The sequence below is a fragment of the Dryas octopetala genome, chromosome 7, assembly GCF_963921425.1.
Source record: "Dryas octopetala chromosome 7, drDryOcto1.1, whole genome shotgun sequence".
Lineage (NCBI taxonomy): Eukaryota > Viridiplantae > Streptophyta > Magnoliopsida > Rosales > Rosaceae > Dryas > Dryas octopetala.
The window spans coordinates 10,245,823-10,262,665 of NC_141372.1; the positions used below are offsets into that span (position 1 = coordinate 10,245,823).

General features: G+C 35.3%; 1 protein-coding gene across 3 annotated transcripts; it reads left to right on the top strand.

Annotated features, from left to right (window-relative positions):
• Positions 1-290: 290 nt before the first annotated feature.
• Positions 291-16,838, top strand: LOC147279541 (FAM91 carboxy-terminus protein). 3 transcript variants are annotated; one of them, XM_086251805.1, is made up of 12 exons: positions 291-429; positions 744-885; positions 1,085-1,202; positions 1,666-1,762; positions 3,916-4,022; positions 4,998-5,120; positions 5,262-5,415; positions 8,112-8,172; positions 8,274-8,644; positions 10,421-12,032; positions 12,667-13,085; positions 15,974-16,838. In XM_086251805.1, the coding sequence occupies exons 2-11, from the start codon at positions 758-760 to the stop codon at positions 12,923-12,925; spliced, it is 3,030 nt and encodes a 1,009-aa protein (XP_086107931.1). In that variant the 5' UTR covers positions 291-429; positions 744-757; the 3' UTR covers positions 12,926-13,085; positions 15,974-16,838. The 3 variants fall into 3 exon arrangements, with proteins under 3 accessions (XP_086107931.1, XP_086107932.1, XP_086107933.1); XM_086251806.1 differs by lacking the exon at positions 15,974-16,838 and adding an exon at positions 15,667-15,912; XM_086251807.1 differs by lacking the exons at positions 291-429; positions 744-885; positions 1,085-1,202; positions 1,666-1,762 and having other exon boundaries at positions 4,990-5,120.
• Positions 16,839-16,843: the final 5 nt, after the last annotated feature.

Genomic DNA, 16,843 nt, shown 5'->3' on the forward strand with positions numbered 1-16,843 from the left:
CTTTGCATGTTTATTTAGAGTAGGAAAATCACGTTTGAACTTCAGACAACTAAAATATATAAGAATGAATTTTTTTTTTTCTTTTTGAGTGTTGCTATTACCTATTTTCCTCTCACTACACTACACATTCCTCTCCCTCATTTATTAAATTAGAATATTGCCCCACTCATCCGAATATTGCCCCGACCCGCATCAGGCCATAGGCTTCAAGTCTTCAACCCAACTTTCAGTGAAATACGGGTCAACTGTTCCGGATCGGGGAGCCCAAACGGATCTAACGACCACAGTAACGAAAACAGGTCACGTCTGCCATAATAGCAGCAATTGAGATTTCAGAAAATTGGACATTTCAATTCCTCAGATCTTCTCAGCTGAAGGCAGCAAATTGAAGCCCTAGTTTTACCAATCCACCATAGTCGTCTTCATCAGGTAGCTCTAATCTTCGTCTTTCAGTTCATTCCATCACTGCCATTACTGATTACTATTCTCTGATCCGCAGCTACCAAATGTGATACGTGAATTGTTCTACTTCTTGTTGCGATTAATGATTTCAACAGCATGATATTATAAAATTTCTAAAAGCAACGTAATTGTAAAAAAGATACTAAATTTATTTGTTCTGGATCTGTTAATAATTATTTATTTGATATTTTTGGGGTTTATTGCTTCGTATGGAAGGGCATTCATTCATCAAAGTCTTTAGAATGAGTCTGTTTGATGATTTGAATTTTTCACTTGATTAGGAAATTGAGTGGAAATGCAGCACGCTCCAGGTACGGTCGAGGAACAATTGTTACTAAAAGCAATCAAAGAAGAATGTCCGTGGGAGAGTCTCCCGAAACGGCTTCAAGCCACATTATCTTCCAGAGAAGAATGGCACAGAAGGTTAGAGTAGCTAATGCTATTTCAGACCGAGAATTAAATGATATTCGGGTTCATGGTTTAATTTATCTACTGGAAATGGAAGGAATTAAATTCATGCTTCATTATAAAGTTTAGACTAATGTCTTATAAAAAAAAAAAGTTTAGACTAATGGGGGTTTATCGTTTTTGACATTGGCTTAAATTTGGTGACTCTGTGCAGGGTAATTGAGCATTGCATAAAGAAAAGACTCCCATGGAACACTTCTTTTGCTCGAAAAGTGTGCAAAGAAAGTGAATATTATGAAGACATGATGCGGTACTTGCGAAGGAATTTAGCGGTGCGTCTCTTACATGGGAAGTTCATTAGTCTTTTTGTTGAATTAGTCTGACTTGTATTGCATTGATAGCTTACATGCTAGGGGAAACCCCAGTTCTTCCTGATAAGGATAGAACCGTGATATTTAGAACTTCAGGTTTTTGGAGGCCAACTTGATAAACTTTAGTTTTGAAGTTCCTATATAAGTATTCCTACTGTCTTTTTACTTTTTGTGTGCATATGATATGATTTTACTGCCAGAACTGTAGTTGGGATATAATACCATGAATTTGTAAGATTGGTTTTGTTGAACAACTAGAATGACATTGCTTCATAGCTTTGTCTTTTCATTCTCGTATGAAATGAATTCTACTATCTAAGCAATTCAACATTTTTTTGACTTACAGTCTTACATACCGTATTATGTCATCTTTTACTTAAATTGTAGGTTTCTGAAGTTTACATGTTGATTCTATTACTTGCAGCTATTTCCCTATCACCTTGCGGAGTATGTTTGCCGTGTAATGAGGGTATCGCCTTTCAGATATTACTGTGATATGATTTTTGAAGTTATGAAAAATGGTAATAGTTTACCTTCTTTTAACAAATCCTTTGTGAATCTTCTGAAATTTGCTCCTATGTTTCTGTTCTTACTGTGATTTGTTAGGAAATATAAATTCTGTTCTTATATGGAAGGGATGGTGTTACTTTATTAGCCAGGAAATATAAATGGTAAAACAGGTGGAAGAGGATGATATGACGAAAAATTTGATGCAAAATCATCTCTTTAATACTTCCTTTGCCACTAACTTATTATTATAGGAATCTTATTATGTTTCATTGATCTAGTTCCTATAACTAATAATGTTTTGTGAAATGAATCAGAATGAAAAAAAAGTAAAAAAACTAAGAGTAGTCATGAGAGCTCAATGTAATGTACTAGCCCCAAAGTTGAAATTGTGATCAGTGAGGATTTGTGGCTTACGAAACTTGAAATTGACCATCTTTGTCATTTTGGACTTCCATAAGTTTAAGAAGAAAATATGTTACATAATGTTTTGGGTTAAATTAGTTGGGGATGGATGGTATACAAAATGCTTTAAAATGGTGGTTGTATTATGAACTGAAAAGTGAAGCCTATTATGGATTTATGATGGTGATAGAGTGAGCCATAGTTCATGGTTAAGGTTGCTGGTTTGTTAAAGAATGATGCTCCTTAGATTACTATAGTTGAAATGAAGATTGATCATTTGTCCTTGGGGCTCCAATATTAATCCTCTCATACCAGTTAAGCTCCCGAAAAGAACATCTTATGGACTGGATTAAATGGGCCAGGCATCATAAAATTTGGATTTATTTCGTGTCAAAAATATTCACTTGCATCATATCATATGTCTGTACCTCAATAGATTGGTGTGATTTTCTACTACGTGTATAGTCCCATAATGGTGGCGTTTTTTCAAAATTAAACTTTGTTGTTCACCATCTTGGATGATCCATCACTTAGAAGGTATGTTATAAGATCATCAATTCCCAATGTGGATGGATCCTTGGCTGGAAGAGAATGGGTAGAGTTGGAAGAGATATGATTGGATTTCAAGATCTCAAGCTCATTTCGAATTTTAACAAGAACTACTACGCAAAATTTGGCAATAAGTTCTTTTCCCCCTGACTAATGTCTTACCAGATTATGATAGGATGGGAAAATCGTGATTAATGTGCAAAGAAAAATTGTGATTAGTACAATTTGATTTACTGATCCAATATAGGAAAGATATTTCACTATGTGGAATGAGAGAGACTATTTACCAAGGTTATGCGAAAAATCTGTAATTAATTAGTTGAAGAGATGGATTTGCTATATTGTTCATGCAGCTTTGGTTTCAGCTAGGGTTTCCCAAAGTCATAAGATAAAGTCAATGAAAACAACTAATGAAGACTAAGAAAATCCTTGCATATTACAGTTGGTTTTACTGGAATGCAAGGGAATCTCAAGAATGTAGTACGAATAATGGTGGTAAAATAATTAGGGGGAATGATCAAGGGAATGATCAAGGCAAAGTATGGTGCACCAATTGTGAAGCATTGGGAGTGTGATATTCGCCTTTGCAAATAAAAGTGTAATAGGACTGTGATAGTACTACAATCTGGCTCCTATGAGGGGTTTAATATGAGGGACAAGTGAGGCACAACACATTTAAGGGTTGGATTTACTTTAGTGAATTATGGATTTTACAATCGTGTTCAATCCAACCATTGAATGTGTTGTCCCTCACTTGTCCCTCTTAGGAGCCAGACTGCATGTACTATCATAAGAATAAATATGCTCTATGGTAGTAACGAATGGGCAATTAGGGAAGGACATTTCCGCAAAACAATTATAGTTAGACATGAGTTTGTTAAGATATGGATGTGTTGAAAGGCAGTAAAGATCAAATAAAGACAATTATAGTTTACCAATCTTTGAAAAAACAAAATTATGTGGGTAAAAGTCATGTGGAAACATTTAAAACTTTCTTATTAGAAGTCCAAGATTTAACAGAGAATATGCTCTTCAATGGTGTCAAATTCAGAAAAAGAAAAAGAAGAAAAGAGATTCAGGTAGCTGCTGTGCTTAGTCAAGTTGAACAATTGTGTTAAGATTTTGTTTTCTGTAAATGAATTATACATTGAGAGGCTCACTTTATACTTTTAACAGTTTATTCTCATTCTCATGCATGCCATATTATTTGCAGAGCAACCTTATGATAGCATCCCCAATTTTAGCGCTGCAGATGCCTTGCGGCTTACAGGGATAGGGAGAAACGAATTTATTGATATAATGAACAAGTGCAGATCTAAGGTATTAATTAAATTTGCTTGTCTCTTAATGGGGACATATTTGTGCATGTATACTTGGTATGTGGATATTGCATGGCTACCCAAACACACGTGGAAGGTATCATGTATGTCTAACACGACCTGGACAAGGTTTCATACTTTGTCAAATATTAAGAATTCTTTGGCATGTTTTAGACCAACTACAACTGATCTTAAAAATTTATTTTTCAGTCCAACTGTTCTCTACTTCACAACATCCTGGGGAAAAGAACCGACAATTATATTTTTTATTCCCATTTTACCCTTCTTTTATTAACTAAAACAAATTTGCTTCCCATCATATCATTTTTAAATTTTAAACTAAGTTAATATTTTATAATTTTAAATTTGTGAATATAATTGGCATAGAAAATATATCATTAGAAAGATCTTGTTGAGATCTTTAAAATGAGACAAATTTTGAATATTTATGGAAATAGATTTAATTTAATTTTTAAGCACTTGCATCTTTCAATAAAATAGTGTTATGGGTTCTGTTACTATAATTTGAGACTCCAAATTCCAAAATAAGGATTTTGTTGAAGAACTGTTGGTGAGCTCTTAGAGAATTTGCTGAGAGAAAAAAGGAAGTTAAAAAAAAAAAAACACCTCTGAGCATCAAATGATAATTTTGTTTAACATGTATAAATTGTTTGCATCCCCTTTTTTTTTTAATCTCTTGTAATTTATAAATTAGTTGAATTTGTAGAGTTCTCAATGAAGGTCATTTGACTTTGCGTAACGAGCTGTGTGTAGACTGCCATTTGCCTTGTAATTAAATTCTTATTTATGCTAGATAGACTGTTCTTGGATTCTTCTGTATAGATTGTTGATGACAATGAAAATCATTTACATTGAAGAGTGCTTTAAGGTCGTGGCTAAGCATTATACATAGTTACTATTTAAAATGGAACTTTGTATTGTCTTACCTGTTGTTTACTTTATTTGAGCTATCCAGAAAATTATGTGGAAGCTGAACAAGTCAATTGCAAAAGAACTTTTACCTACACAACCTGTGGATTTTGCAATTGAACCATGGTGGGGAATTTGTCTTGTTAATTTTACACTGGAAGAATTTAAGGTGAGAACTGAGAACCAAATCGCTCTAAACTCTTTATAGTTATCCATTAAAATTTTAAGATCTTTTGGAAAATTCAGTGAAAAGCCAAAAAATTAGTTATTTCCTTTTGGCTGAACTTAAAGCAATTCCCTGCCTTTGTAGAAACTCTCGGAGGAAGAAATGGCAACAATAGATAAAGTATGCAAAGAGGAAGCAAATTCATTTATCCTGTTTGATCCTGATGTTGTCAAGGGTCTTCACCAACGAGGATTAATATACTTTGATGTCCCTGTTTATCCTGATGATCGTTTTAAAGGTGAGTGGTGGATCAACAGGTTACATGCACAATCTAGCCTTTCTGATTTTATCTTTGTTAACTGTCTCATTGAATTAGAAGTCACATATTTAAATGCTTCTGCCTTCTGAAACATGCACTGATGGTCTATTTTCATTGATAAACTCTTTATTAATTCCTGCATTGGCATTTACTTCTTCATTTTGTTGATGACTATGCAATTCTATAAACTAATGGTTGTCCCTGTATGAAGTTTCATCATATTTTTTTTATTTTATTTTTATGAGAAACTGAAACTTTCATTAAACAAATGAAAGAGTACAAAACAGTGGACAAAAGAGATCCACCAAAAAACAGAAAGAGCAATACAGAAACTATAAACCCTTAGAAATTACATTAACTACCAAATAACAACCCCTTAGCCAAGAACCCCTCGCCCTTATAACACTGATGCTCTCCAATCTGAAAATATTACAGAAAAATATAACTCCTTAAACTCTGAAGAAACAGAAGCCCATAAAGACGCCAAAAAACGAACCCTTTCCCACAGCTGATTCAACTCCTCCTCATTGGCATCCTCAAAGACTCTTTTATTTCTTTCCATCCAAATAACCCAAAAGATTGCCATCATAGCATATCTCCCCAGAACCATACCCCTTTTCTTTCCTCCAAAAAATCTAAAATTCTCACATAACAGAGAAATGCAAGAGTCATGAATATCCCAACTTATCTGCGCCTCCCGTATGACTCCCATACTTCCTTTTTACCTTATCTTTTCAAGTGTTTGGTGAAAATCAAACTTTTTACCAACTCTAATCTCCCCCCCCCAACTCCTCACCACCTGAGCCAAAGCCTTGAGTTCAGTTTCCTCACACTTACATCTATTATTTTAATGGAAGCATGAATCATTACCCATGCCCCATCCCCAACCAGCCCCACAAAGAAGTGAGAAAACTGAACTTCTAATATATGGGTTCTTTATGTAAAAGAACAATACAATTTAAGTGGGGCACCCATAGTGATTATTGATTTATGTTTGGTGGTATATGAGGTATATATCCCCTTCTGAGAACTAGTTTTTGTAATCCAGAGAGAAGTCTTTCTTATATTGTAATCATTCTTAAAGTAGTTGTTACCTGGCCTCTTTGAGGAATATGGTTTTCACTTTTCATTGAAGAATTTAGCAAGGAATGCACAAATCTGGGGACTACATCTGAGTGCTTGTCATCAGCCTGCATGCAATTATTTCCAGATGTTTGAAAATAGTAGCTTTTAGACAGTTATTGTTTCTAGGTTAAAGACAATTCTAGACTTCTAGTAGGAGCCATATGATTCAGTAGTGGTTGTTCGATGAACCAAGCACTTGAGCTTGGGCGAAATTTTCTCAAAAAGAGGCTTATTCAAGATTGTGATGACTTGTAAACTGTCTGCCATTGTCTATCTGGTAGGGTTGGAGAAAGAAGTCAAGCTTTTAGGTATTGGGACTTTGGGATGATGAAGAAGATTGAGGCTTTGTAAAGTGATTGTTGTCTAAATGGACAAGGGTATCATAGGAAAGGGTTGAATGGAAGAAATTTGGTTATTGGAATTTTTTTGGACTGCAGCAGAGTATGGCTTTAAAGTTGAAATCTAAAGAGTTCAATGGGTGGCAATGTTATCGGCATTTAGGTTTTAGGGTTTTGAAGGATGTAAGAGAATGATCCTTTTGAAGTTTAAATAAGTAAACAAAAGACAAAGGTTTTGGGCGATTTATGGATAGGATGATAATGAAAATATTTTAGAGAGGAAATTTTTGGGAATCATGCATCAAAGGCTCAAAGCCAAGATACTCATCTTTATGTTAATCAAAATAAAAAAAATTCGATTATAGAGGAGTATTTTTTAAATTTAAGAGCCTTTTCTTTTATTCTTTCTGGCTGCAACTTAAGACCTCTTCTTTTTGTAATACATTTAGAACACATAATTCAAACCAAGCGTAAGGTCACACATAAAGGCTTATAAACTATATTAGACTTACCTTTTAGTAAAATAAGATTTTGGATCATGTCCCAGATTAAGTGCTTACTGAATGAGTTTAAGCAAAATTCCAGTCTGGATTTAATAAGCTCAAACAAAGTTCCAAGGTGGTTACCAGAAGACCTTCAATAAGCTTAAACAAAGTTCCAGGCTAGATTTAATGAGTTTCTGAATCCCTAACACACTTGCATAAGACTGTTTTTGCACCTAAAGTATTCTTTGATATCATGGGATCCATCCTGTGTACTTGGGTAGCACCTTCTTTTTTGATAAAAAGTTAAATTAATTATTGAAAAGAAGACACTATGAAATTTATAATCTTTAGTCTTTGGTTTCCCCTGGCTGATAAAAAAAGTCTTTGGTTTCCGAAGACAACATTTGTTTTTTTCAACCTAAGTGCTAGCAATAAAAGAAAAGTGCTAGTGATCAATTAGCCTAGCTCAGACTTATCTGGAGCTTTTGAACTTCTTTCCAGTGTGGATTTTATCTTCTCTTTTCTATAATAATACTCTGTATTTGTGGATACAATACTTTTCTAGGCTTTCCTTGCTGCAGGCCTAAGCCCATCAGGACTAATTTATTTCTCTGTGCTTCTTTTTAATTGTCTGTTAATATGATATGTTATATATTGGATTAAGGAGTAAAACTTCTATATCGTAGTGGATTGTTGCAATGAATTATTAATAAATATTGTGGTTCAGTTTCCAGGCTCGAAGGATTTGTTTCCAACAGGGAGCAATCTTATGAAGATCCTATAGAGGAGTAAGCCAGTATTTTATTACAAAGTTTCCTTAGTTTTCATTTAATTTTTTTCTTACTGGCAGTGAAACCAAGATCATAATACTCTAAATTCTTTTGTTCAGGTTACTATATGCAGTTTTTGTTGTTTCAAGCGAGAATGCAACTGTCGCTGAACTGGCAGCAACATTACAGGCTGACCTTGCACAGCTGCAGGCTGCTGCTTCGTTTGCATGTCGATTGGGATGGGCAGTAAAAGTATTTGATCCAGCATCTGTTCTTCGAGATACAGGTTTAACTGGATCTCCTAGAACCAGTCTCAGTGATGAAGATATTTCCCGTCATAGTGTAAATATGTTTGCTGATGGTGATGCTAGTCTACAAGGAGATGTTTCAGGGACAGAAAACTTTGGGCCAGGTTCTTTGCATGATCGTGTTGCATTTGTGGTTGATGCTAACATAACATCCTATCTTATGATGGGGTCTGTTTCACCAGGTTTGTTTCTTATTCTTATTGATTCTTCTTAATAACATTGAATATCAACTTCTAATCCACAAGCTGATAGGGGGTAAAACCAGAGTCTAATAGGGGGTAAAAATAGATAAGGATACATGTACTTGAAGTTGTGCTTGAATGAGCAAATGTAGAGCTGTAAAGCTTCCCTTAAGACAGATAACAGCACTATTAGATGCAGTAGCCCTCGTATACATGCAATTCAGCAATTCTTTGTAATCTGGAAGCAAGTTGGCATACAAAATGCTATGAAATGTCTCCCACATTCATGTCAATTATATCTGCTTTAGCTTAATACTTTAAGCAGCCTAATATTTCTTCAAATTTGCCAGACCTGGGCGGCAGCCCAAATATTCCTGGCATCTTAAATGCAATGAAAGATGGTGCCATTACTGATTTCAGCTTTGGGTTGGTTGTGGTATCATTGTATATGTTAGTTGTGTCCCATTTCTCAAGAGAAGGATACCAGATTTCATTTTCTGTTTGAAAATTAAAGGAGCTTACTGCTTCCATGCGAAGTGGTTATCTCCAGACTCCAGTCAACTTAATGACCATGATCTAGGGATGAGAATTAGACATGGTCATTATTTTTGAGTCACGCTAAAAAAAGAGAGATAGAGATTGGCTAAGTTTTGACTTGGTCTTGTCCATCCTTGTGTGGTTAAAAATCCAGCTGAAAAAATCTGACATACTGTTGCCAGGAAAATGCGGAAAGTGCATGATATGTGGTCCTTTTCCCCCTAATATTTAAGCGCATTATATATGTATTTTATGATTGAAGGCTAGTTCTGTCTAGTAGCAATAAGCATCTCTTCCAAACGAACCAAACTTGATAACAGGAAGGAGTTAACCAGATGAAATTCATACAGGGCATTGCTTTAGAATTGCTGATGATGTGCATCAAAGGAAATTGTGGACCTGATACGTATAAAATAGAACATAACTTTTCTGTGTGTTATAAGTTTGATGTAGGGCAAAGAGTAAGGGAAAGGATTAGCAGAGAGATCTGGACTCACTTCAGACTTTAGCATCATGCCAAAAATTTTCTATTTTTGAAATCACTCCATGAGAGAGACTAGAAAAATTCTGGCTTCACACTGAAGGTGTCTTGGACCAACTCCAAGTCAACTCACGATTCGCACGCGAATGAAATTCACAAGAACTTTAATGTCTTTCCCTGTTTACTAATTTCTTTCCCTGTTTACTTTCAAAGCTTACAAGGTAGCCCTTTCTATATTAGCTACGGGTACATGAATTATTGAACGATGCAAAGTAATAAACTTAGGGATGTTAAAAGACATAATTCATAACAGCTAAGACATTGATCATGTGACATAGAGAGGCTCAAAGACAATGAATATAAGACTTCACAATAATAGACTTAAAAGGCATTCTAAATTGCATTAATTACACAAAAAGTACAAAAGGTTAATCATGTGGTGCTTGGTATATGGATGGGATTATTAATCATACTTTGGACTTGGCTCCTGCATCAATGTTCATATATGCCAATCTTTTTAAGCACTATGAAGTTATGTAAAAACAGAAGTTGCATTGATAGTGTATTTAATCATTTATATATTTTTATTTTTATTTACTTAAAAGAGAAATTGCAGCATTTCTATATTTAATGTTGTCTTTTATGTACAAAAAGTTGTGTTCGTGCTTTGCATCAGACATTATTCATATGCCATTCTTTTACATGTTCTTTCAGGTTTAAATCTTATAGGTTTTTTGAAACTACTCATTTTCTTTTAGGCTTGAAATCTCATGCTGTGACGCTATATGAAGCCGGAAAGTTGGGTCATGCTAGCATTGCAGATCTGTGCAAGGATCTGAGTACGCTAGAGGGAACAAAATTTGAAGGAGAACTGCAGGAATTTGCAAATCATGCATTTAGCCTCCGTTGTGTTTTGGAATGCCTTCAATCAGGAGGAGTTGCAACTAATGTAAAAACTGATGAAGTTTGCAATAAGATGGATGGATTAGCTTCAAACATTGACGAGGCTACACTCATAGCTGATGTCACTTTGACTAACAAATCCGGACACAATACTATGCATGACGTTGGGTTCGATGATGGTTCTGTGAAATCAGGGATTCCCCAGGAAGGTTCTCTTTTGGCTGAACCTGTTAATGATAGTAGAAGTGATGAAATAATAATTGGTACTTCATCAGAAGATAGCACTAGCTTAACTGAAATCTCTAAATCAGACTTGAATCTCCAGAATAATGAGAAACTGATGCCTGCTGACGGGTCAGATGCTGGAAGAGAAGTGTTGCAGAAGAAAAAAAAATTTCGAGTGGATATCCTTCGCTGTGAAAGCTTGGCGTCTCTTTCACCAGCAACTTTAGATCGGTTGTTTCGTCGTGACTATGATATTGTTGTGTCTATTGTTCCTCTTCCACAGTCATCAATACTTCCTGGACCATCAGGTCCTATTAATTTTGGTCCTCCCTCTTATTCATCCATGACACCTTGGATGAAAATAGTATTGTACTCTACTGTGGCTAGTGGACCTCTATCGGTTGTTCTGATGAAAGGACAATGTTTACGCTTGCTTCCTGCACCACTGGCTGGTTGTGAGAAAGCCCTTTTATGGTCTTGGGATGGTTCTACAATTGGAGGGTTGGGAGGCAAGTTTGAAGGAAATCTAGTAAAGGGAAGTATACTCTTACACTGTTTAAATTCACTTCTGAAATACTCTGCTGTACTAGTGCAACCCCTCAGTAGGTATGACCTTGATGAATCTGGAAGAATCATTACTATGGATATTCCATTGCCCCTAAAGAACTCTGATGGCTCAATTGGTTGTATAGGGAAGGAATTGGAACTCTGTGAGGAGGAAAGTTCAAAATTGAATTCTTTGTTAACTTCTTTGGCAAACAAGGTAGAGTTGTGGACAGTTGGCTATATTCGCTTATTGAAACTTTTTAAAGAAAGAGATTCAGACTACTTTGCACCTGATGAGGAGAAGTATGAATGGGTTCCATTGAGTGTGGAATTTGGGATGCCACTATTTAGTCCAAAATTATGCAATAATATATGTAAAAGGGTGGTTTCATCACAATTACTTCAAAAAGATTTACTTACTGAGCATCATGATGCAATGCAAGGCTTGCGGAAAAGGTTGCGTGATGTTTGTGCCGAGTACCAAGCAACAGGTCCTGCTGCAAAAATTCTTTACCAGAAAGAGCAATCAAAGGACTCCTCACGAAATCTCATGAATTATGCTAGTGGAAGGTGGAATCCACTTGTCGACCCATCTTCTCCCATTTCAGGAGCCTTGAGTGAGCATCAGAGACTAAAACTTGCTAACCGGCTTCGTTCCCGTACTGAAGTTTTGAGCTTTGATGGAAGCATTCTAAGGTCTGTCTCAAGCTGTTCCTCTTTTACTTTTGCATCTGATTTCTCTTCCATCACATGTATTTATTTAGTATTACAATCAGATTCAGTTTTATATTATTATGAATATCGGATATGAATACAGTAACTCCTTGGATAATGCATTATTTAGTATGAGATAGTTGTATGCACATATTGTTTTCTCGTCAGATATGAATATTGTTTCCATACTCCTTGAATATGAAACTCTTATTTAGTATTATTTTCTATTTGAATATCCTAAGTTTCCTTGGATAATGCTTTTTTAAGTTTGTGTGTTTCTTTCAACATATCCTTCCTACTTATAAGTCTTTAAAGAATTAAATATTATAATTATGCATGTATTTTTGTAATACTTATTGGAATGAGTGTGGGACATGGGTGGAGAAGAGTGACGCACTCTAAAGTGTCTTAACACATCAATTTCTGATTGGGAGAAGTGTTCTATGGATCATGGATGAGGAATAATGAATGAGCTAGTTGTTTATTAATAGTATTCAGATCATATGCTCTAACTCCTTTGTATTTACTGGTATTCAGGTCATATGCTCTGATCTAGCTTCTTTGAACTTGTATTCAGATAATTTGCTCTAACACCTTTGTATTTACTGGTATTCAGATCATATGCTTTAGCTCCTGTTTACGAGGCTGCCACAAGGCCTGTTGAAGAAGCCCCTTCAGTGAGCACTACAAAAGTTGAGCAAGAAGAAGCTGACAGCAGAGAAGTAGTCCTTCCTGGTGTTAATCTTCTTTTTGATGGCTCTGAGTTGCATCCCTTTGAGATAGGTGCTTGTCTACAGGCTCGTCAACCAGTCTCATTAATAGCAGAGGCAGCAACTGCCTCTGCATCTCTGCAACTAAGTAGGGCTTCAGGCTAGAATCTTGCTTGAATGGCATATATAGAAGAATTCATCATGTTACTAACAAGTAAGAACTAGGAATTGTCACATCCTACATGCTTCTTTTATTCTGATTATTTGGCTCGTCCACTCATCTTTGAGGTTGGTAAATGCGCATCCACTCCAGCTTAGTTCAAAGGTAAGTTCTAGTTGATTAATATTATCAATTCAGTTACTTTAATCTCTGCAGATATTTATTTAACTATTGATTGTGCTTGGCACGACTATCACAACAAGTGACCTGTGTGGTTAGTTTTCATACAAAATCACGATTTTATGTTTAATTTTTAAATTCTCTTTTTTCTTGTTCGGCAAACTGACAGCCTGATTAGCCTCAAATCTGCTGCATCTTTAATCTGCATCTGATTCTGACCTAAGACAACTTTGTTATGTTGGCTTCTTGGTTAGGTTGACAGAGACGGTACCTTTTTTTCTTTTTTAAAGAAGCTAAAGGTGTTGTCCAATACGTTTAAAGATACAGGCTGTAAGATTAGTTTGCTGATTTTAAGCTCTGGGCCTGCTAAGTGTTTGGAAGTAAAATGTAGTACACTATTCCAAGAAAACAGGTCTGGTGATGCATTTATTACCTCCTTTTAAGAAGACATGGTAGATCTTTTTGGGGGTAATATCTTAGAAGAGGAAATTACAGATTTGGTCCACTTATTTTATACCTAGTTCAATTTTGGTCTACGATTTTTTTTAAGTTTTGTTTTGGTCCACTAATTATTTTATTTGTTCAGTAAAGATCTAGATTTGTGACTTTAAATCCTTTGGGTTATGTTTTCTTTAATTATAATTGAAGAATAAGTTATATTTCATCATTTCTTAGTCATAAAAACAAATTTGGGTTTTTTTCATATTTAGTACCTGAACTTTGACCATTGTCTTAATGTGGTACCTAAACTTTTATTTGTCCAAATTGAGTACCTAAACTTTTATTTTGTGTCTAATAGGTACCAAAATGAATTTCTGTTAAAATTATCAACAAAAGTTAGGAGCAATATAGTCACTTCAAAAAATTTATATTTTAATTTTAATTTTTAATTTTTTTTGTTTGTTGTGTGTTTTTTTAAAAATAATTTTAAACATATAAAGAAAATAATTAAAATATACTTTGACTATATTGTCCCTAATTTTTATTGACAATTTTAACAAAAATTCATTTTGGTACCTATTAGACACAAAATAAAAGTTTAGGTACTCAATTGGGACAAATAAAAGTTTAGGTACCACATTAAGAAAAAAGTCAAAGTTTAAGTACTAAATATGAAATAAACCCAACAAATTTGGAGTATTAAAATCTAATGGTGCGTTTGGATGAAGTAATTTGAAACTACTAAGGAATTCACAAATGACGGAATTAAAAATGACGTGATTTAAAATTCTAGAATTTGTAAATTCTCTTGTTTGGATAAATGGAATTTAAATACGAAATTTATAATAGTTTTATTAAAGAGTGATGGTGATAGTGGCAACAATAAAAATGATGTTTGTGGTAAGTTGACGATGGTAGTAGGGGTGATGGCCCACGGGCGGTGGGAGAAATGGTGGTGGCAAAAATTGGGGTATTGGAGGTGGTGGCAACGGCGACATTGGCGGTGATGGTGATGGTGGTGGCGACGGCAACAGCGATGGTGGTGGTGATGGCATTGGTGATGGAGGCGGCGGCGGCGGTGGTGTCAGTGTCGGTGGTGGTAGTGGTGGTGGCGGTGGCAGTGTCAGTGTCAGTGGTGGTGACGGTGGCGGCGACAGTGGTGGCAATAGTGGCGGCTGTGGTGGTAGCGGCGGAGGTGGTGTTGGTGGTGGTGGCAGCCGGCAGATGTAGTGGTGGTGGCGGTGTCGGTGGTGGTGGTGGCGACGGTGGCGGAGGTGGCGGTCGTAGTAGTGGCAGAGGTGGTGGTGGCGGCGAAGGTGGTGTCGGTGGTTGTGGTGGTGATGGTGGCGGCGGAGGTGGCGGTAGTGGTGGTGGTGACGATGGTGGTGGTGGTAGTGGTGGTGGTATTGTAATTAATTGGCAAGGTAATGGGTAGACACGACTTTTTTTTTATTTTTTTATAAAAATTGGAATTTTGAAAATGACACCAATTTAGGTGGAATTTAAACTTGGAATTTACAGCCTTCAAATCCCAAGTTTTTTTCCACATAGAATTTACAAAATTCTATATTTATGGACCCAAACAAGGAAATTAGAGCATGTAATTTCTTAAATGCTGAGTTTTGTTTAAATTCCAAGTTTTTTTTCTCCATCCAAACACACCAGAAGAGAATTGAGATTGGGTGAAGTTTGAAAAATTGGCAGTTTCGGGTACCCTACTTTGGGGTCAATTATCTTGAGTTTTAGAACTCCAATTTGAATGATCTTTATATGGTTGTAAAGAAGAAATGCATAGCTTTAAAACAAGTATATGTTTGCTGAATTTGGGTTAGATTTGATAGGGTAAAAGACATGCCAAATTTGAGAAAACAAATCTGGACCTTTATTGAACAAGTGGAACAATTAGTGGACCAAAACATAACTTAAAAATAATTGTGGACCAAAATTGAACTAAGTATAAAATAACTGGATTAAATCTGTAATTTCCTCTATCTTAGAAATAGTGGTAAAAATAGTTATACGGGATACAACCTTTGCTAGTAAGACTTAAACTAGAAATGCCTTTTGAGTTGTTTGATGATGAGGTAAGAACTCTGATTATATCGCCCCTCAAATTTCTATGCAGACTTTGTGAGACACTTATTTATGTTGAAGTGCATGGGCCCCATTTGAAAAAGATTGATTTTAAATTTCTTTGCTGTCACCAAGTGCGAAGCTCTTGAGTTAAGCATCTGAAAACATTATTTTATGTCTATGAAGTAGTACTGACCGGAAATATTTTTCTTTTTGAAACTGACTATTCTCTGTAAGTTTTCCCCTTTTGTTTCGCTCAGATTGTTTCATTAGGCTCACTTTTCAAGTACAATTGTCTTTTGTCTATTTGTTTCTTGTATTATTATTTCACTCGCTTGATACCTGTTATATTAATGCAGGTAGTTGTTTCGGTATAAAATGCTGTCAGATCATGGATACAACCCTGGGTTTGTAACTACAATGAAAAAAGACTGATATGACTTTGCTTAAATATACCACTAGTCTAACATGGTGCTTTGATTCTGGTGATTTATGCTCACCAATTAAACAAAACACACTTTTTCTTTCATTTATTTTTACTTGGGGGGTGGGGAGGTGAAAGGATGCATCATTAGTGTTGGAATTTTCATTAATATATGAAAATATTCTTGGGGAAAAAAAAGAAGAAAGAAAAGTAAAAGAGAAGGCATTGTGTTGCGAAATTGACTTCAACTTCTTATGTGATAGTTTCACTGTTTTTGGTAAATTCACACTCGTAGAGGAACCAATCTGGTGCTTGATGTGGTGAAAAATGATCAAAAATGTCTTTTTTTTTAATTTTTTTACTTTTGAAGAAATTGTTTAGTCATGGTTCTTTTGCCTGGTTAAGAAACAAATCCCAAATCAAGATAGATGCATTTGATTGGACCTCTTCTTATGGTTGGAAGAAATGTTTATTTATTCGGATGAATTCATAGAAAATATAATTGCATTTATTTGGTTGTTAGGTTTGTGATTAGCACATTAACTGTTTGTGTTGTAATTGTTTCGCTCCATGAATAAAATCCTGTTTTTCCCTGATGACAATTAAGAAGACAAATTTCGTTCTTAAGGTTATTTCAAGGGTGATTTATAGTTTGTAAAGATTATGTTTTAAGGGCAGTGAACTGCAAGGAGTATCGATTTATAAAGCGTGCCTCTAGTTAATTAGTGGAGTGTTCCATTTGTTTATTGGTGCATCGAAGTATTGAACATATGAATGAAAATGCAGAAGTGTATTGAATTTATAT